At 34.1% G+C, this 21,567-nt stretch overlaps 2 protein-coding genes and 1 long non-coding RNA gene across 6 annotated transcripts in view; 2 read left to right on the top strand and 1 right to left on the bottom strand.

Annotated features, from left to right (window-relative positions):
- Positions 1-3,017: 3,017 nt before the first annotated feature.
- LOC129905237 (cytoplasmic dynein 1 intermediate chain-like) lies at positions 3,018-4,515 on the top strand. Its single transcript, XM_055980682.1, has 5 exons — positions 3,018-3,256; positions 3,312-3,603; positions 3,660-4,017; positions 4,076-4,236; positions 4,298-4,515. The coding sequence occupies exons 3-5, from the start codon at positions 3,849-3,851 to the stop codon at positions 4,397-4,399; spliced, it is 432 nt and encodes a 143-aa protein (XP_055836657.1). The 5' UTR covers positions 3,018-3,256; positions 3,312-3,603; positions 3,660-3,848; the 3' UTR covers positions 4,400-4,515.
- Positions 4,516-4,783: 268 nt separating this feature from the next.
- On the bottom strand, positions 4,784-6,147 carry LOC129905239 (uncharacterized). The gene is made up of 4 exons (XR_008770578.1): positions 5,980-6,147; positions 5,829-5,899; positions 5,225-5,777; positions 4,784-5,140 (listed from the first exon to the last, which is right to left on the bottom strand). It is a non-coding gene; the product is annotated as an uncharacterized LOC129905239 (long non-coding RNA).
- A 3,135-nt stretch (positions 6,148-9,282) lies between these two features.
- The window catches only part of LOC129905219 (fatty acid CoA ligase Acsl3), a 383,246-nt gene continuing 370,961 nt past the window's right edge, over positions 9,283-21,567 (top strand). For 2 of the 4 annotated variants that reach the window (XM_055980646.1, XM_055980647.1), the window contains exon 1: positions 9,283-9,552. The gene's annotated coding sequence lies outside the window, so the exon portion shown is untranslated. Of the gene's footprint in view, positions 9,553-9,593; positions 9,751-21,567 lie in introns of those variants that run through there. The other 2 variants (XM_055980645.1, XM_055980649.1) reach the window with 2 other exon arrangements.

Raw genomic sequence — 21,567 nt, forward strand, 5'->3', positions numbered from 1 at the left:
TTTGTGTCACCTTTTCTATGAATGTTTTGAATGATGTTGGGACTGCCTGCTTGTTAAAAACCATCATTAAAGAGTGATTTGAGTTTGATAACAAGTTCTTCTGTACCGTTCTTGAAGAACTCATAAGCAATACCGTCTTCTCCAGGAGCTTTATCATATTTGGCTTTCAGAATTTCAGCTTGTATTTCAGCATATCTGACTTCAAAGTCCAGTATCTCTGGCTCAGCATACAAAAACTGGTCGCTTGACTTGCCACATAAGATGTTTTTGAAGTGGCCAGCTAGATATTCGGCAGATACTCCAAGCCCTATTGTAAAATTTTATCCGTTAATCATATTGGTGACTTTCCAAAACTCTTTACAATCTTAAGTTTGACCTAGTACAAGGGCCTTGTTGGTTTTCGTATTCTGTCTTTTTTTAGACTGAGGTTCTTATAATGTGTATTTTCTTCTATGTACCACTGTTTCAAATTTTGGCAATCAGAGTTTCGAACTGTATTCAAGAAAGTAAACGACTTATTTCGAGCTTTCACACATTCTTTGTCAAACCATTCCTGTTTATAACTCTTGTTTCCACAACTTATGGGCTTATTTTCGGAGTTTCTAAAGCAAGAACTAAGTTTGTTTGAAAATAATTCTGTTGAATCTGATGAATCGTTAAGGAGTGAAAGATTGTTGTCGAGATTGTTTCGATACAAATTTACAAATTTATTTCATTTTTTTTTTTTCTATTTAAGTCGTGGGATGAGCTGTAGGTTCTTTACAGTTGGCGTCATGTTGTTTGCCCATTCAACCACGATAGGCATATGGTCAGAAAAGTTTTTAGATTGAACATCGAATCTCGTTATGTGATTGAGCCAGTCATTATTTAGCGCACAGTAGTCGATGACAGATTTTCCTTGTCCGCCTATAAAGGTGAAATGACCTTCTTTATCTCCATCTGTAACAAGTGAAGTAGGCATAAACAAAAAATACCAAGACTGGAAACTCGGCGGTCAACTGACGTTTGCCTACAAGCTGCGAGGTGTGGTGAATGTCGTGAACCTATCGTTGTGTTCGTGTCAAATGTGTGTTGAATGTCGTGAATCTATAAATGTGTGCGTGTTAACGTCATAAACAAAAAATACCAAGACTGGAAACTTTCGTACGTCTTTCCCCCCCAAACCGTTTTGTGTACACTGTTGTCTGTGAATATATGTGAAAGCCACCACGTTGGTAAATGACGTTAACACGCTCACATTTATAGATTCACGACATTCACCACACATGGGACACGAACACAACGATAGGTTCACGACATTCACCACACCTTGCAGCTTGTAGGCAAACGTCAGTTGACCGCCGAGTTTCCAGTCTTGGTATTTTTTGTTTATGGTTAACGTCATTTACCAACGTGGTGGCTTTCACATATATTCACAGACAGCACTGTACACAAAAGGGTTTCGGGGGGAAAGTCGTACGAAAGTTTCCAGTCTTGGTATTTTTTGTTTATGGATTCAATGTTAGACAACCGTGTCTTCGATTTTGTCTGAACACGATTGTCTAACATCGAATTTGACAGATGTGTTTTTTTTTTCTTTTGGAAGTGCAGTTTTTTCATTATTTTTTGTCCTCTCATGGAGAAGGTTGTCTCCGTAGTAGCGGAGGACAAAATATATTTGTTTGTTTTGCGAATTTTTGTATGTTTTATGTTGAAATGAATTAGATTTAATGAAATGGTATATAACATAAACAAAAAATTCCAAGACTGGAAACTCGGCGGTCAACTGACGTTTGCCTGCAAGCTGCGAGGTGTGGTGAATGTCGTGAACCTATCGTTGTGTTCGTGTCCCATGTGTGGTGAATGTCGTGAATCTATAAATGTGAGCGTGTTAACGTCATTTACCTACGTGGTGGCTTTCACATATATTCACAGACAACACTGGACACAAAAGGGTTTTGGGGGGAAAGAAGTACGAAAGTTTCCAGTCTTGGTATTTTTTGTTTATGGTATATACTTTTTGAATTTATTTATTTATTTTGAATTTATTTAACAGGTATTATAATTGATTTTTATAAAAATAAATTGTTTATTTTTTGGAAGGCAAATAAAAAACAGACCAAGCAATGGGTACATGTATAAATTGAAAAAAAAAATTAAAAAAAAAAAGTATTCATACAAAATTGACCACATAAAATAAATTTTGTCCGCAAAAAATCATACATCATCCTCTGGCGAACGAAGCATATGAAATGAATTGTCCGAACAAAATTTGCCCAGCCAAGAAAAAAAAATTTGTTATGTTGTAGATGTTAGACATTGAGTTAGAGATATATCTCCTGTGGATGCGGGGTGTAACAATTTTCATTCTCTTGGCTGGGCAAATTATGTTCGGACCATAAACAAAAAATACCAAGACTGGAAACTTTCGTACGACTTTCCCCCCGAAACCCTTTAGTGTACAGTGCTGTCTGTGAATATATGTTATTGCCACCACGTTGGTAAATGACGTTAACACGGACACATTTATAGATTCACGACATTCACCACACATTGGACACGAACACAACGATAGGCTTACGACATTCACCACACCTCGCAGCTTGTAGGCAAACGTCAGTTGACCGCTGATTTTCCAGTCTTGGTATTTTTTGTTTATGGTTCGGACAATTCATTTCATATGCTTCGTTCGCCAGAGGATGATGTATGATTTTTTGCGGACAAAATTTACTTTATATGGCCAATTTTGTATGATTCTTTTTTTTTAATTTTTTTCAATTTATACATGTACCTATTGCTTGGTTTGTTTTTTATTTGCCTTCTAAAAAATAAACAACCTATTTTTATAAAAATTAATTATAATAGGTGTGTTTTTTTGTTTATCTATATAGATTTTGTGCAAAAAAACGACATCGAGATTTTTGGAATCCGTGTTAAAATTTGGCAGCACTGAACATTTACTTTGACAACTGTCTGTCAAAAAGTTTGCTTTTGCTTTTTTATTTAAAAAATTAAAATTTAATAAAACAAAGCTCTAAACAAAATGAGAGAAAAAAAAAAAACAACCAAAAAAAATCGTAGAATTGTTCCTGTTTTACCTATGCTTACTTATGATGCCCAAGGAGATGACGAACAGAGATCGCTGCCACACATCGACAATGGGTTCCATTCCAAACTACCACCAGGAATTCTACCACATGGTTTGCCCACTATGAAGGAAGTTGCATCAGCCATAACACCACTTGAACACAAAAAAGAACCTGAAGAGAAAAATAAAGTAAGTGAATTTTTTCTCTCCTCTCTTTACATTAATTTAACATTTGTGCTTTCAGTTAAGGAACTATCGGAAGAACAAAAACAGATGATCATCTTGTCGGCGGACTTTCAAAGGTTTGTTTTACCCGCTGGACGTGTCTTCGAAAGGGCTCTATCTGAGAATGTCGACATCTACACCGAATACATTGGAGGTGGTGATAGGAGTCAAACGATGAGAGGACACATGCTAGGTTGTCATTGAATCGAGATTTCCACGAAGACCGATGGTCTAAGAATCGATGCGTCACTTCAATGGATTGGCCAACACATTTTCCTGAACTGGTTGTTGTTTCATATCACAATCATGAGGTTTGCATTTGTATTTTTTTCTACGATTCTATCTAAAACCCACTAAATTTTTTAAGGAGAGTCACAATGAACCAGATGGTGTTGTAATGGTCTGGAACACAAAATATAAAAAACAAACACCCGAAGATGTATTCCATTGTCAAAGTGCCGTTATGTCAACATGCTTTGCTAAACCAGCAGAGCACCTCTAAGTGCAACTGCACATACGCATCCAGTGTATTGTTTGCAAATGGTTGGCACACAGAATGCAGACAATGTGTTATCGATCTCATCCGATGGCAAGCTTTGCTCATGGAGATACACTGGAATTGCAGCCACGGCAATCGAACCCAATTGCTATCAGTTGCATGTCCTTTCCATCGAATGAGATTAACAATCTGGTTATGGGTAGTGAAGATGGCAATGTTTATTATGGTAAAAGTTTGTTGTGATTTTTCATTTGCTTATAAATAAATTGTTGTTTCTACTCAAGCTTATCGACATGGAATACGTTCGGGTGTGTCTGAAGTCTATGAGAAACATTTGGGTCCAGTGACGGGAATATCAACTCATCCAAATCAATCTACAACAGATTTTGGTGATTTGTTTCTTACATCGTCCATTGATTGGACAATAAAGTTATGGAGTCTTAAGGTGAAATTTAATATCTACTATAACGACCAATATGTATTACATTTTTTGTATTTACTTGTAGGACACTAAACCATTATATTCATTTGAAGAAAATTCAAATTATGTTATGGTCTCCAATTCATCCCGCCTTGTTCGCTTCTGTCGACGGCAGTGGTCGCCTTGATTTATGGAATACCGAAGTGCCCTCGGCATCGGTGATTGTTTTTTTTTTTGTTTTGTGTATGTATGATAATGAAAATTAGTAAAAGAGTATTTACTGAGTAGGTACCTACTTATGAAAAAAAAAAAAACATGAAACAAAAATGTTAAATAAATATATAGGTAAATTTTGTCAAAAGCTGAGTAATTCTTTCTTTGAGTATGTTTTTTATTTCTAAAAACTAATACAAAGTTATGTGTTGAATTTTTTATGGAAACATTTTGTAAGTCTGATGTAAAAGTGCAGTTCCGAGATTATGCAGTGAGGCGCGCACAAATTTGTTCATTTAATTTTCATATCGGATTGGAAACTTGTCAGATAAATCTTAATGAGAAAAAGCAAAACGGATTACGTTTTAATTTTGCAATTTGCAATTTAATAATAAAATAACTTATTTCTAAGATACATTTAAAATTTTGATGGCACAAAGGGGGTCTAACGTTAAATAATAATGACAAAGTTATAAAATATAAACAAATATAATACATGGATAAACTTAGTTTAAAAAGTCTGCCGTACTCGAGTTGTTCAGACCCGGATGTCCAGTTGTAGGGTTGGTTAAGTTGGGTTGGGAATCCATGTGTTTTGCCTTAATTCCTCCCTCTGCATAACTGTTTAGGAGGGGAAAGCAATTGCGAAGAAGATTCATGCAGATTTTCTCGGGAGCTCGATGGGGGCTTTAGACCCATTTGTAGAAGACATGTCCTACAGAAACAAAACGACATCAATGCAGGCAGAGTACATAAGGAATATATCGAACCAAAAAAGGAGAATCAATAAAAATATTACCTGCAACCAATTGGGGAGCTAAATGATGCTCTGAAACAATTACCACTTTCAACATGCCATTTGTTTCCACACTTCACTTATCATGCACATGTCGTCCAAGTTTGAACGCAGTGAAGCGATCTCTTATGAAATGGTTTTTCATCAACGGGAGCTGAAGGATTTTTGGGTGTTGAATGAGCTGCATAATGCAATGTTAGGATTGTCTTGCTTGTTGCTGTCTGCTGTTTGGGATGAAAAGTGTTTCCTGGGGGAATATGTGTCGGGAGGTATGTTTGTATTTGCTTTTCTTCGCAGCGCACGCATACATGACGTGTATCATTTTAAAAATGTAAGAGACTGTTTTTGTGGTGGGCATTCTAACGATGCAATTTATTAACAACAAGAGCTTTGTTATCATTTATTCATGTTGATCGTCTAAGAATAGACGTTTTCGCAAACGAGCGCGCATTCCAAGAGCATTTGACATTACATTTTGGCTGTGAGGGTTGAAGGTACCGACACGATTAAGACCCAAGCGCATAGTACACAGAATTCTTCTTTTGTGAAATAATTCCTAGAAAAAAAGATTAATACGCTAGTTCATTGTAAGAATAAATTGATTTACTTTCCATCTCCTTTTCAGGTTTTTTTCTTTAATTTTGGGGAAGATATCGCACTCTTGCAAACACGTGAATCCTAAAATTATTAAATTAAAAAAAAAACCAAAGTTTATCGTACAATTTTCATCTTTTTCCAAAAAATATGCTTATACTTACATTGATTTGTGTTGTTTGTTATTCCTAATTGAATTCAATTTTAAATATTAAATTTTTTTTTGTCATATATCTGTCAACTGCAGCTGTCGTTTATTGGAATCTGACATTTAATAAGTGTAATGTACCTTGGCAGTACTGTTTTCTATCGAGAGAAAGTAAAATCTGGATAATTATCTGGATTTTTCAAAAATCTGTACAGATAAAGTTTTTGTTGTAATTAACACGTAAATTGTTTTCATTTCAAAAATCTCGATGTCGTTTTTTTGCACAAAATCTATATAGATAAACAAAAAAACACACCTAATACCTAATATATGTAAATTCAAAATAAATAAATAAATTCAAACCTATACCATTTCATGAAATCTAATTCAACATAAAACATGCAAAAATTCGCAAAACAAACAAATATTATTTTGTCGTCCGCTACTACGGAGACAACCTTCTTCATGAGAGGACAAAAAATAATGAAAAAACTGCACTTCCAAAAGAAAAAAAACACATCTGTCAAATTGGATGTTAGACAATCGTGTTCAGACAAAATCAGAGGTTCGACCTCGGTCCGAATCCGCTCCGCCTCAGGCGGAGCTGAGCCCGACTTCGAGGCAGAAACTGGTCCGAAGGCGGCTCAAATTAGTATGGAAATTATAATCACCGCGGAGCCGATTTTATTGTATTGTTTTTTTCACCACGATTTCTCCTTCGACTTTGTGTTCATATACAAAAAGTTGCAAGTGTGTGAGTGCAACCCCGTCTTTCGCGGTCGGAGGTCGGAGTGTCTTTTCTGAACTCCGTTTTCTTGCTTGAAGGGCGGTTGTCTAACATAACAAGAACCTTCACAACTCTTCAAGCAAGAAAACGGAGTTCAGAAAAGACACTCTGACCTCCGACCGAGAAAAACGGGGTTGCACTCACACACTTGCATTTTTTTGTGTATGAATACAAAGTCGAAGGAGAATCGTGGTGAAAAAGTGAGAAAAGGAAAACGAACGTAGGAAAGACAAAGACAACAAGACAAGGTAATGCGTCATTTTGTTATTATTTGTCGTTTGTTGCAGTATCTCGTCGGTGGTCGGGTCGTGCCTCGTTCTAAAACTAAATACATTGTTTTATTAATATGGAAAATTTTATTTCAAAAAAAGGTATGAATTGCTTAACGTGCTTCTGCGATTTTATAATTAATAATTTATCATTTTGTTGTTTTTCAAGGAGTTCAATAACATGGTATAAAAAGAGAAGGTATGATCATTAGAAAAAACTCAGTATCGAGAACTGTCAAAACTTATGGCTACTTAAGGTTTTGACAGCCCAGCCCATTGAAATTGCTGTTGTAAACAAATTTGTCTTGGAATTTGTTGTTGCTTTTGACTTTGCCAAATGCCAAACGTCAAAACCTTAGTACCCCATTTTGTAAGATGGCGGCTCTAATGATCATACCTTGTCTTTTTATACCATGGTTCAATAATGCCACGCTAGCTGAGAATTTTCACCCTAACCTAAACTTCCCACAACGCACAACAGCTACAATATTATTCAATGATGCAAATTCTCCAGCAGCTGTATCAACGAATACAATAAAATAAAATTTTGTGTTAAAAAAAAAAAAAACACAATAAAAAAATTTAAGAAAAAGAAAATAATTCGTGTTCTGCTTTGTTTGCAAATGCTTCCAAATGTCAAGCGCCATTTTTTTTTTTCATTCCAACGCCGGACGTCATTCATTCCGACTTCGGCCCCGTTTTCTCAGAAAGGAGATTTTCGCCACACCAATACATATGCAATCGACTTCGCGGTGATTATAATTTCTATACTAGTTGAGCCGCCTTCGGACCCGTTTCTGAGCCGAAGTCGGACTCACCTCCGCCTGAGGCGGAGCGGATTTGGACCGAGGTCGGACTTGTTTGCTTTAAGGGAAGACATTCCTTGTTAAGACACGTCAACATGACAAAAATTATCTCCTGTGGAGGCGGCCTGTAATGTAACTGTCAGTTGTTGTTATTTTATAAAGCACACAGTTCGTGAACATTATCGTCCATGTATTAATTGTGATTTGGAAGAAAATACACAAAATAAAGCATTATTTTAATGAAAACAAACAAATCCAAAACAAAAAAAAAAAAACCACCCCATCAAAAAAACTCAGATTAAAGTGAGAAAGCAACATTTTTTTCCCCTTAAAATCAACTGATCCATGGCTGAACCACTGCTAACCCACCAATATCGGTGGGTAACTTCTGATCGTGGTTCAGCACTGGGTTAAGACCTGAACCTCGATTGTACAACACAGCAAATGAGTTGAAACGAGTTCAAACGTTGATCCGAGGATGAACTAATCCGTGGTTCAGCAACTTTTATCTTCTGAATTCGGTGGTAAAATTGATTTTTAGAACTGATTCTAGGTTCATATAGGTTGAAATAGCTAAATCCATCCTTGAGCCAAAATTGATCCACTGCTAGTCCGCCGAAATCGGCGAATTAAATTCCTGATCCGAGGCTGAACCACGTTTGTACAACTGCCCTTCAAGCAAGAAAACGGAGTTCGGAAAAGACACTCCGACCGAGAAAAACGGGGTTGCACTCACACACTTGCAACTCTTTGTGTATGAACACAAAGTCGAAGGAGAAATCGTGGTGAAAAAAACAATACAATAAAATCGGCTCCGCGGTGATTATAATTTCCATACTAATTTGAGCCGCCTTCGGACCCGTTTCTGAGCCGAAGTCGGACTCACCTCCGCCTGAGGCGGAGCGGCTTAGGACCGAGGTCGAACTTGTTTGCTTGAAGGGCTGATACAAAAGAATTTACAACAATAGCTGCGTTCCTTTGAGAATATTTATCTACTGCTTAGTACTTAAAGCTGCTTTGAACTACTTTTTCAATATAGCAAAAGTAGCTCAAAGTAGTTTTAAGTACTAAGCAGTAGAAAAATATTCCCAAAGGAACGCAGCTAATACAAAATAAACAAATGGCCCTTCAAGCAAACAGGTCCGACCTTGGTGCGAATCCGCTCCGCCTCAGGCGGAGCTGAGTCCGACTTCGAGGCAGAAACTGGTCCGAAGGCGTCTCAAATTAGTATAGATATTAGAATCACCGCGGAGCCGATTTTATATGTATAGGTATTTTCACCACGATTTCTCCTTCGACTTTGTGTTCATATACAAAAAGTTGCAAGTGTGTGAGTGCAACCCCGTCTTTCGCGGTCGGAGTGTCTTTTCTGAACTCCGTTTCTTGTTTGAAGGGGGGTTTTGGGGGATAAAACGTACGAAAGTTTCCGATCTCCTTCTTGGTATCTGTGCCACTGATTAGTAATTATTTGCCCTAAGTACAACGTTCAACTAGAAACAGTCGTGTAATATCAAGCCGCGGGTTCAAGGTCGATTATTAAATAAAAACTGTTTAATTGGTCGATTATGATTTGAAGTAGAATCTTGGCGCAAAGTAAATAAATACATTAAGTTTTAAAGTGGACATAATTTGCAAAATAATATCACGTATCCATAGCTGTCAGTGCTCTCCTAGTCCAACAAGAGAATCATCGTTTTCTTGTAAAACACATTTCCGCAAAATAAGAAGTAGGTTTGTTATGAAACATTGCACATTATCTGATCTGAATTAATTTTGAGTTTAATTGTATGAATTATGTTCAAGAAAAATTCTTAAGATAAGAACTTTTATACCCCTTTCAATTAAAAGTTGTGAACATTTTCTATGTGCATTTTCCAATCAGTAATTTTGTTTTGGTCTACTGAATAGTCAATTGGATAATGAAGGTATAAATACATTTTTCTATTAATTTTCGTCGGTCGATAGAGGAAAAGGGAATACTTATTAGAAACGATAAGTCTATATCTATTTGTGATGGTCGTCTATAGTACTTAAAATTAAATCCAATTGCAGTGTTGCTTTCCTGTCATGTGTTTATTGGCTCCAGATTTTGTGTTAATTTTGTTGAATCTTGATATAACAAGGTCCTTTACTTTTTTTGACACCATAAATGAGGCAAGAGCAAGTCTACAATTTATCGTATGATTTTGAGTAGGTACCTTCGTGGTAGGTACCTTGCTGCATTTATTTCAGTTATTAAGGACGTGTGTGAACAGTTTTTAATATTTAACCAAGGATACGTTTTTGACCCTGTGAAATGATAAATTTTTAGTTGTCAAAGATTTTTAATATCTTCACAGAATACATATTTGATGGCTATACTTTCCTTAACCAACACACGAATTTTTACACGAGTTTTTTTTTTAACTTATAACTACGCTTTAACTTTGCTTCTGTAATTAGACCACTGTATCTTATTTTAAATTGCTTTAAAATTCTTGTCCATATTTTTGTGTGTTTGCTTATTTTATAGATAGTCAAAAAATGCTAATGAGCGACAGTATCAACCAAAAAAGTGATAAACACAATTTAAGAACTCAAGCTCTGAAAACTGAAACTGATAACAAAACTGTAAAACATTTGAGACAAGATCTAGCGCATATGACAACTTGAAGTCATCTGTTTAGTTATGTTTAGAACACTTATAATATTCTCTGTTTGTTCCTTCACTGCAGATTTCAGCTGATGAAGATTGGTTGGAAGTGTATTTTGTTTTTCACTTGTCACTTGTAAGTTCACTGAGATAAAAAAACATGACGTAAAATGTAATATTTAATATGTTCAACGTTGATTTAATACTGAAAAAAATTAACATGAAACATCTTTAAATTAAAATTGAAACAACGTAAGAATCTTTTTAATTTTTGTCGGACTTCAGCTTTTGTTGCATTTTATAGCTCTTATTTCCAACAGTGATATAGGACGTTGGTAAAGCTTTCGTCAAGTGACCAAAGTGTTGAAGGTTCAATCCCCGGTGGCTGCCAATTTTTTCTTTTTTGTTTGTTTATCTTCGGGAAACTTGCCGTATTTTTAACTCTTTTTCAGGTAATTTGAGATGTTATCGACATCTCTTTGCTCAGTTTTATTTCGGCTAATGGGGAAAGGCGAAACTCGCAATACCTGTTACGACTCCGGGCGAACAAAAAGTTGTGAAATGACGTATAACCGAAGAAAGAGCTGTTTTTTTTTTTTTTTACTGTTGAGTTAATTTTTTAATTTTTGCTGTTTTTATTTATAAGTAAAATGTATGTAGGGGGGGGGGGGGGAAAGGATTAGATGAAAAAAACACGACAGATTATAGTTTGAATAGTTTTAATTCACTGATAAAATTATTTGTAAATTCTAATTAGGGTTTTAATGTTAATTTTAATAAAAAAAAAGTTTAAATGTTTATTCACTAAAGGGATTTAATATTAAATAATTAAATTTAAAAAAAATAGATCTTTGCTTTGACTTTAACTTGACTTTGACTTGACTTTAATTTGACTTTACTTTACTTTTCTTTTCTTTACTTTACTTTGCACAATTCTTTTACCGAATAATTTTCATTTACTTTTTATACTTTAAATCTTAGACGAATTACTTTACATAAAGATGGAATTATTTGGAATTATTTGAAATGGCAAATAATAGTGTGATTGCCCAAATGTTTGGCTTTAATTTAGGATGTTTTTTGTGTGTACTAAATGTAGCGATCCTACATTCGGCCATCCTGCTTGTCGGCTGCCTCAGACGACCAGTCATCTTCAGAAACGTATAAAACATCGCTTAACATTGGCTACATCATCATCTTCATCACCATCTTCATCATCGCTTTCATTCTCATCGCTTTCAATCTCATCGCATTCACTACCATCTTCGTTCCGCCATGGTTTCATAAAGTCGGCTGATGACGAGGTAGAATTCGGTCCCTCGTGATCTCCAACTTTATGAACTTCATATCCGTCGTTTCTTTTTACTTTTACGACTTCGTACGGGCCAAGATACAATGGATATAACTTGGATCCAGGTGCAAATTGTGTTTTCTTAATCGCAACCAGATCACCCAACTTGTACTGCTTAGCTGCTTTTCTTTTGCGGTTGTACCCCTTTCTGTTTTCTTCTTGGACCTTCGCAATTTGCTCTTTAGCCTGGCTTCGCATCTCCTTTCTCTCATCTTCGAATTCTTCGATAAGATACTCTTCCATCAGCTTTCTCAGCTCGAAATTCTGAACACATTTCATACGAACACCGAACATTAATTCAAACAGAGTCTTATTTGTGCTACGATTTATGTTCGAGTTTATGATACTTTGCAGTCTTGGTACATGTTTAAACCACTTATCAGGAGCATCAATTGACATTTTTGTTAGTATTTCAACAATAGTGCGGTTGATTCTTTCCACCTGTCCGTTTCTGTAATGTTCCTTTCTTCACAATACTCCTTGAATAGATTGGACGTAAAAGCAGACCCTCTGTCCGTTACCACCCTTACTGGATCTCCAAAAGTTTCGCTCTGGATCAACAACTTTTTCAAAACTTCTTCAGCTCCTGTTGATTTTACCGCGAAGATCCAAGTAAATTTAGAAAAAGCATCGACGATAACCAACATATGTTTGTAGCTTTTAGCTGTCGAATTCAAAGGTCCAAGATGATCAAGATGAAAACATCAAACTTCTCGATTGGGTTGAGTAAACACTCCTGCTTTCCACTTTTCCTCGCTCCAAGAATGCATGGTATACAGTTCGCGATCATTTGTTTGATTTTTGAAGACAAACTTGGAATATAATAATCCTTCCTTGCTAACACTTCAACCTTCCTAGCATTCATGTGACCTTGCTCGTGTATGCCCTTCAGTACTTCTCGTTGCAGCTTTTTTGGGACCAAAGAGTAATCACCTTCAACAAACTTATACAGAACACCATTGCGCATTACAAAATCTTCGTGTTCTTCGTGCTTCAAAATACTTGAAACCAGCGAACAAAATTCATCTGTCTCTTGCGCCTTTCTAACTCGATACAGAACACCATCTTCCACCCTCATTATCACAGGATAACGACTTAGTGCGTCCACGTGCCTCATCGATGTACCCGCTCTATGGATGACTTCGCACTTAAAATCTTGCAAAAATATTGCCCACCTGGCAACTCTAGTACATAGCTCCTTCTTCCTCATAGTAGCTGTAAAAGCCTTGCAGTCCGTATAAAGTTTAAACTGTATTCCCAAAAGATACACCCTTAACTTCTGCAAACACTTAACGATTGCTAAAACCTCCTGTTCATAGCTTGTATAATTCATTTCCGATTTTGTTGACTTATTACTCATATAAAAAACAGGATGCATTTCATTGTCATCGTGTCTTTGAAATAAGACACCTCCATATCCAACCTTACTTGCATCAGTATTCAATTCCGTCTCCAACCATGGATTGTAAAGCTTCAAAACTGGATCTGTACATAAAGCAACTTTCAAAGTTTCAAATGCTTCGACTTGATTCGGACCAAAATTAAATATCGTTTCTTTACGTAGCAAGTCCGATAAAGGTTTCGCAATAACTGCATATCCTGCGATGAACCGCCTGAAAAAACCTGTGAGTCCAAGAAAGGACTGAATTTTCTTAACCGTGTCTGGCTTCGGGAAATTTTGAACCGCATTAAGTTTTTCTTGCGACGGTTTCAATGATCCATTTTCTACGATATGGCTTAGGAACTCAATTTTTTCAGTGATGAATTTACATTTCTTCCAGTTTATAACAAGTCCATTATCAGCAGCAACTTCGAAAACAAGTATAAGCTTTTCCAGACATTCTTCAGGACTTTTAGCTTGGATAAAAAGATCATCAACAAAAATTCTCAGCCAATTCGATCTTAAAAGCCTTTCAAAAACTGCATTTATAAATCTTTGGAAAACCGATGGCGAATTACAAAGACCAAAAGGTGCCTTAAGAAATACATAATGCCCGTCTGGCGTTACAAATGCTGTGTACTTTTGACTCTCTTTTTCAACTGGCACGTGAAAAAATCCATTTTTGAAATCTAGAACAACAAAAAATTTTCCTTCAGCTAAATCTTCTAAGATTTCCTCTATGAAAGGAAGTGGATGTCGATCTTTTATTATTTTTGCATTAAACATTCGATAATCGATACATATTCGATTAGATCCATCTTTTTTCTTCACTAATACTATTGGACTAGCGTAATCTGAATAACTGTGACGTATTATTCCTTCCGAAAGCCAAGTATCTATCTGCTTCTTTACATCTTCCTTTTCTTTTGGCGCTAACCTTCTTGGCTTTTGAAAAACTGGGCGATCATCGGCCAACACGATTCTCATTTCTACCAAACTCTTATCTGGTTTACATGGCTCATAGTTATTTATCAAATCTCTTATCTGATTTTTAATTTCGTAATCTGTTATATGATTTAGTTTTGTATCAAGAATTGAATTTAAATCATTCTTTTCTAACACTTCATCAACTTCGATCTTTGAAATGTTATTTTCTTCTAAAATGAAAGCTTCTGGAATCTTAGATACAGAAATATAACCATTTTAAATGCTAACCTTAGCAACGCTTAAAAAATTCTTTCCTAAAATCATGCAATCTGACATCCATTCATCTGGAACGATATGGAATCGAATTGAATAATAATCCAATGAAAACATCAAGTAAACATGACCCAAGACTACGCTTCGCTTTACCATCGCCAAATCCGAACAAATTTTCTCCAAGCCCATCAATCGCAGCAGCACCATTCCGCCTCCAAACGCTTTTCTGAATTATCGACACATCCGCTTCCGTATCCACCAAAACATCGTAAACTTCCCCAGCTATCTTAACCTTTACACAACAGTCTAGTCTGTTAATTCTTTTAACATTTGCGTTCGAATTTCTGACTTCTTTCTTTGGACAATTTGTAGAAATATGCCCAAACTCGCTACATGCAAAACATCTAGCACCTTTACTTTTGTTTGGACAAACATCTTGGTTATGTGATAAGGAACCACAATTCGTGCAACGTTTTTGACTCACAAAATTTTTTGAGTTATTTGAAAAATTCGTTTTAAAATTTTGAGATTGATTTTGGTTTCTATAACCACTTGTCGTCGGTAGATGACTTTTAATAGTTTCATAAACTAAAAACTTTTTCTTAAGCTCCTCCAAGCTCGTTGCTTCATACAACACAGTTTTATTCAAAGGGCTATTAGCCCAGTCATTTTAGTCATTTTTAAGCCCAATCTGCGGAAAAATTCCTACTTGGCTGAATTTTGGTATACAGCTTAATGACGGCTTTGTAATGAAAATGTGAAAAATCGACATTGATATCGTGTCCGCGTTAAGAGATATAGGGGTCAAAAGGTCACAAAAACTGGTTTTTCACGATTTTCAGCAAAACGGTAAGTCTTATCAAAAAATATTCAATGCAAGAATTGTAGACCAGATTATTATATATAAAAAGTGTCATGACACTTTTTTTCCTAATACCCACCGTTTCTTAGGTATAACGATTCAAAAAGTTGAAGTTTAGTTGTAATCGTCATAATCCTATTCCTGAAAAAAAAAAACTCCTAACTGAAAAGTTCCTGAAATTTCATTATTTTTACTTGCGATATAGGTACTATATATCAAGTTATGCATTCGTACAAAAAAAAAAAGTTGAGATAGCATTTTTCCATGACATTACGATGGTAGACAATGCCAAAAAAGTGGATCCCGGAAGTCCGTCTGTCTGTCTGTCTGTCAGTCTGTCTGTCTGTCTGTCTGTCTGTATAAGGAGCTACAGCATAAACGGATGGACCGATTAATGTCAAACTTGTTATGTAGCGTTATTAAGCGACTCTCCAGAGGGGTTTTTGGAATTAATTTTTTTGGACCAAAAATAAAGGTACTTGTCATATACCGATATAAGTAAAATTGAAATATCTCGAAAATGGCTCCAACGATTTTGTTTAAAAAATTCAAATGTTAGTTTTAAACTAAGGTCTATATTTCAATGAAAATTTTTTTTTTTAATCATTATTAACGGTACCTGCCATAGAACCGTTTTTTTCAAATTCGAATATCTCCGAAACTTCTTATTCGATTTCAACGAAACTTTTTGTGAAGAAGCATTTATATAATTTAAATATAAACCAAAAATTAAATTTTCAAAAAAATAATTTTTGGATTTTTAAAAAAATTTTGAAAATTTTTTTTTGAAAAATCAAATTTTCGAAAACGGGACATTGAATTTTTTTGAAATTTTGTTTTTAGATGTTAATTAGTGATTTCTACAAAATGGCATACCAATTTTGTTTTAAAACTTTTTTTTCCAAAAAATTATATATAAAAAATTGTTTTTTTAAAAAACGGCTCTAACGATTTTGAAAATTTTTTTTCCAAAAATGCACGTTAATATATCAATCAAAACTGCATACATGTTTTGGAGGGCAATTTAATTTCAGATTTTATTTTTTTTTTTTTTTTTACGAATTTTATTTTTTTTTTCCAAATTTCTATATAAAAAGTCTTAAAAATTTAAGCAACTTTAACTCCAAGAGCAAGTTCGTGCGACCCAGTCGTGCATTTTATTTTAGCTTGGATTTCGTTCCTCAACTGTTAAGAATATGGGGAAACCAAAAAAAAAATGGAAATTTTCGCCATTTTTCCGATTGGGGCCCTTCTCCCGAAACCATTTCCCTGGGAATTTTTGTTTAGAATATGTCTGAAAATATACAGGGTGTGCAATAGAGAATGGACAACCCTAAAACAGCTTATAGCTACACTTATGACTGTTCTAAAAACAGATAGAAAAAAGTTCTATCGCAACCAATTCATAAAATATTGGCTTTTTTTCGTTCAGTGTATTTTAAATTTAATCATCTTATGTTTTCGTTCACTACAACCACGAATGAATGAATTTTATTTATTTCTTTTTTTTATAATTTTCTACAATAATTGGATGAGTACATAAACAATTTAAAATTTTCGAAGCTATTGCACATTTTCCTTAAAAAAAATTTTAAACCAGTTTTTCGATGCAAAATGTAAAAAAAGTATTTTATGAAAAATTTCAAACACTTGTGGTATAAAATAAATCTATGGAAACCTAGGTGCCCAACTTTCTTAAAAATATTCTCGTCTAAGGGGAATATTTTTAAGAAAGTTGGCCACCTAGGTTTCTATAGATTTATTTTATACTACAGGTATTTAAAATTTTTCATAAAATCCTTTTTTTACATTTTGCATCAAAAAACAGATTTCAAAAATTTTTTCACGAAAATGTGCAATAACTGTGCAGTTTTTAAAGCGTTTATGTACTCATACAATTATTGTAGAAAATTATAAAAAAAAGAAATAAATAAAATTCGTTCATTCGTGGTTGCAGTGAACGAAAACATAAAATGATAAAATTTAAAATACACTGAACGAAAAAAAGCCAATATTTTATGAACGGGTTGCGATAGATCTTTTTTCTATCTGTTTTTAGAACAATCATAAGTGTAGCTATAAGCCGTTTTAGGGTTGTCCATTCTCTATTGCACACCCTGTATATTTTCAGACATATTCTAAACAAAAATTCCCAGGGAAATGGTTTCGGGAGAAGGGCCCCAATCGGAAAAATGGCGAAAATTTCCATTTTTTTTTGGTTTCCCCATATTCTTAACAGTTGAGGAACGAATTCAAGCTAAAAAAATAATGAAATTTCAGGAACTTTTCAGTTAGGAGTTTTTTTTCAGGAATAGGATTATGACGATTACAACTAAACTTCAACTTTTTGAATCGTTATACCTAAGAAACGGTGGTGAATATTTTTTGATAAGACTTACCGTTTTGCTAAAAATCGTGAAAAACCAGTTTTTGTGACCTTTTGACCCCTATATCTCTTAACGCGGACACGATATCAATGTCGATTTTTTACATCTTCATAACAAAGCCGTCATTAAGCTGTATACCAAAATTCAGCCCAGTAGGAATTTTTCCGCAGATAAAACCTAAAATTACTGGACTATATCTGAAATACCTTGAATAATATAGGATATTAAAGAGATGTCATCGAAAGTTCCCTTCATCGCAATATGTTTCATTGCATACATATATTCTAAAAAAGTTTCGTTAGATTTCTTTTTCCTAGACTCAAGCTCTTTATGAATACTTATACAAGACGGTGCATCATTAAACTCTTCCAACAAAAACTTCTTTAAATCATCCCAACTGCAAATACCACTTTGCGATTCAATTGCCAGTTTGGCAGCTCCTTTTAACAAACGCCTAGCATACAGATATTTTTGTATAGGATTCCATTTACACACTGTTGAAGTGTCTTCAAAATCTTTTAACCAAAGCACAACGTTTTTCCCCGCTTCGCCCGAAGATCTGTCCAACGATTCCTCAACATCTTTAAAAACGAAATGATTGACCTCCGACATCTTTGCAGCAACTTTTAAATCTTCTTCAACTTCCTCTTTATTTAATTGTTCAGTTCCGCTTTCATCAGTTGTATCATCAATTTCTTTTTCCGTTTCTTTTTTTGCTCTTTCCTCTAAAAAACTACCAACTTGCATACCTTTACCTCTTATATTATTATATAACCTCTCAACTAATTCAATTTTAAAATTATATCGATATGACACTTTCAGTTCCTTTAAAATAGTTTGAAGTTCTTTTGTAGTTAATTTATTTAACTCATCCATTCAAAATTCTAAACCTTCCTCCCCATCATAACACTTGCAGCATCATATCAAAAAAAATTAATTCAAAGTTAAAGCTTTTTTCTTAGCAATTTGTTTTGATATTTACAATAAAAACAAACAAAATTACGCGCATGCGATGTACTAAATGTATATGTGTGTACTAAATGTAGCGATCCTACATGTATTTCTGTGATTTAAATGTTGTTTGCATATTTTATATTTAAAAATCTACTGCGGTATATTGCACTTGGGGTGGCAGCGCTGCCTCTGAACATTCAGAGCTTTAAATTTGTGTTTCTTTTTTTGTTCTGAACGTGTTCTGAGCTTGTTCGGAGCGCGATCGATTAATTGATTTAATTTAGTTTATTTATTTAGCAGAACTCTGCTAATAAAATTCCAAATTTATAATCATACTAAACCTAAATTCCATGCATATACAATTTTTACGTTCTTAAGTATAGTTACATTTGATGAGTTGAGTTCTGAACACAAGCATTTGACAAGTAAAATTGAAAAAAAAAAAAAAAAAATTCAAACAATCAAAATAATGGCGCAAGAGTGCAGTAGGCAGTCTAGTTTTTTATTTTAATTGCTATGTTCTTTTGGGCTCAGCAAAGTACTTTTTAGTACTTCTGAATCCATTCAAAGACATTTTTTCTATAGAAGAAATGGAGTTGAATACAACCAGAAGTACTTAGTAGTAGATACTTAAGGCCAAAGGAACGCAGCTAGTTTAAGTTTTAAATCTTATTTTATGTTTCTGTGTTAAATTGGTGAAACTATTGAGGCGAATAAAATTTTTTTTAGCTGTATGGCTTATAGCCCAGTAAAAATAGACGAAAAATTGTCTAAGGCCGTGTGTGAATTGCGTTAAATAGTAAACACCGTGTACAATTTTTGACACTATTGAGGTCATCAAAAAAATTTCAGCTGTACAGCTTATTGTTTAATATCACGGTGTTACAAAAATGAGGTTTTAAAATATACGCGGGCGGAGACCTATCAGGTTTTGTAGAGCTAGTCGAGCTGAATACGAAACAGTATTTGAAAATCCCCTAACACCCCCAAAATCTGGAGTTACGGGCAAAAAACGGTTTTTTGTACCTTCATCCATTGAAAAAATTGTAGATTCTACAATTTTTTACCCATTTTCGATTTTTTTACAGTTTCTGATAGAAGATAAATATACCTTTTTAACAAGGTATAAAACATGTAACTCGGTTAAACCACTTAGAATTTATAAGATGTCAAAGTTCAAAAATTCAATTATTTTTGTCATTTGCCCAACTTCGGCATCAATTTAAAGTATATGTTTTCAAAACAACATGCTATTTAAAAAATATATTCTAAAACTATATCTATTTCCCAATTGATCGAGGTATTTTTTATGAAAATCACTTCAAAATTGGCTTAGAAAAAAAAATTTTTCTATTTCAACCCAGATACAGAAATTCGAACTTTTAGGTATAGAACAAAAATGTTGTTTCGGCACGTAGTAGGATAAGTTGGGCGCCAAGATTTGATGAAGGGTTTTTGTAGAGGAGCTCAATACAAACATTTTTTTTTCTTTGAGAGGGGGGTCTATCTCCCCCCGTTTAGGTGGGAGGGGCATTTTTCTAAAAAAAATTATCAAAATAAAAAAAAATTATTAAAAAACAACGGCAACACTTACAGTAATAAATGATACCATTTCCAAAAGGCAAAATTGTGCATTTGATTCTAATTTTTAAATCAATATAATATTACCAATAGTTTTTGAAATAATCGATTTCAAAGTTAAAAATAGGGGAAAAAATTTTTTTTAAAACTCATTTTATACTATTTTTGTCCAGACTATGAATTTTAGTAAATAAATTACTTAAACAGAAAACTGCCTCAATTAATTCTATATCGAACAGTGAAAACTATATGTTTCTATGTCTTCTAGTTTTTGGGAAAATTGAAAAATTATTTTATCAGATTTTTCTTTTTTCAAAATATTTTTTGTTTTTATTTGTTTTTATTTTTCAATTTTCTCAAAAACTAGGAGACATAGAAATATATAGTTTACACTGTTCGATAAGGAATTAATTGAGGCAGTTTTCTGTTTAAGTAATTTATTTACTAAAATTTACAGTCTGGACAAAAATAGTATAAAATGAGTTTTAAAACAAAATTTTTCCCCTATTTTTAACTTTGAAATCGATTATTTCAAAAACTATTGGTAATATTTGTTCTGAACGTGTTCTGAGCTTGTTCGGAGCGCGATCGATTAATTGATTTAATTTAGTTTATTTATTTAGCAGAACTCTGCTAATAAAATTCCAAATTTATAATCATACTAAACCTAAATTCCATGCATATACAATTTTTACGTTCTTAAGTATAGTTACATTTGATGAGTTGAGTTCTGAACACAAGCATTTGACAAGTAAAATTGAAAAAAAAAAAAAAAAAATTCAAACAATCAAAATAATGGCGCAAGAGTGCAGTAGGCAGTCTAGTTTTTTATTTTAATTGCTATGTTCTTTTGGGCTCAGCAAAGTACTTTTTAGTACTTCTGAATCCATTCAAAGACATTTTTTCTATAGAAGAAATGGAGTTGAATACAACCAGAAGTACTTAGTAGTAGATACTTAAGGCCAAAGGAACGCAGCTAGTTTAAGTTTTAAATCTTATTTTATGTTTCTGTGTTAAATTGGTGAAACTATTGAGGCGAATAAAATTTTTTTTAGCTGTATGGCTTATAGCCCAGTAAAAATAGACGAAAAATTGTCTAAGGCCGTGTGTGAATTGCGTTAAATAGTAAACACCGTGTACAATTTTTGACACTATTGAGGTCATCAAAAAAATTTCAGCTGTACAGCTTATTGTTTAATATCACGGTGTTACAAAAATGAGGTTTTAAAATATACGCGGGCGGAGACCTATCAGGTTTTGTAGAGCTAGTCGAGCTGAATACGAAACAGTATTTGAAAATCCCCTAACACCCCCAAAATCTGGAGTTACGGGCAAAAAACGGTTTTTTGTACCTTCACCCATTGAAAAAATTGTAGATTCTACAATTTTTTACC

The sequence above is a fragment of the Episyrphus balteatus genome, chromosome 1, assembly GCF_945859705.1.
Source record: "Episyrphus balteatus chromosome 1, idEpiBalt1.1, whole genome shotgun sequence".
NCBI lineage: Eukaryota > Metazoa > Arthropoda > Insecta > Diptera > Syrphidae > Episyrphus > Episyrphus balteatus.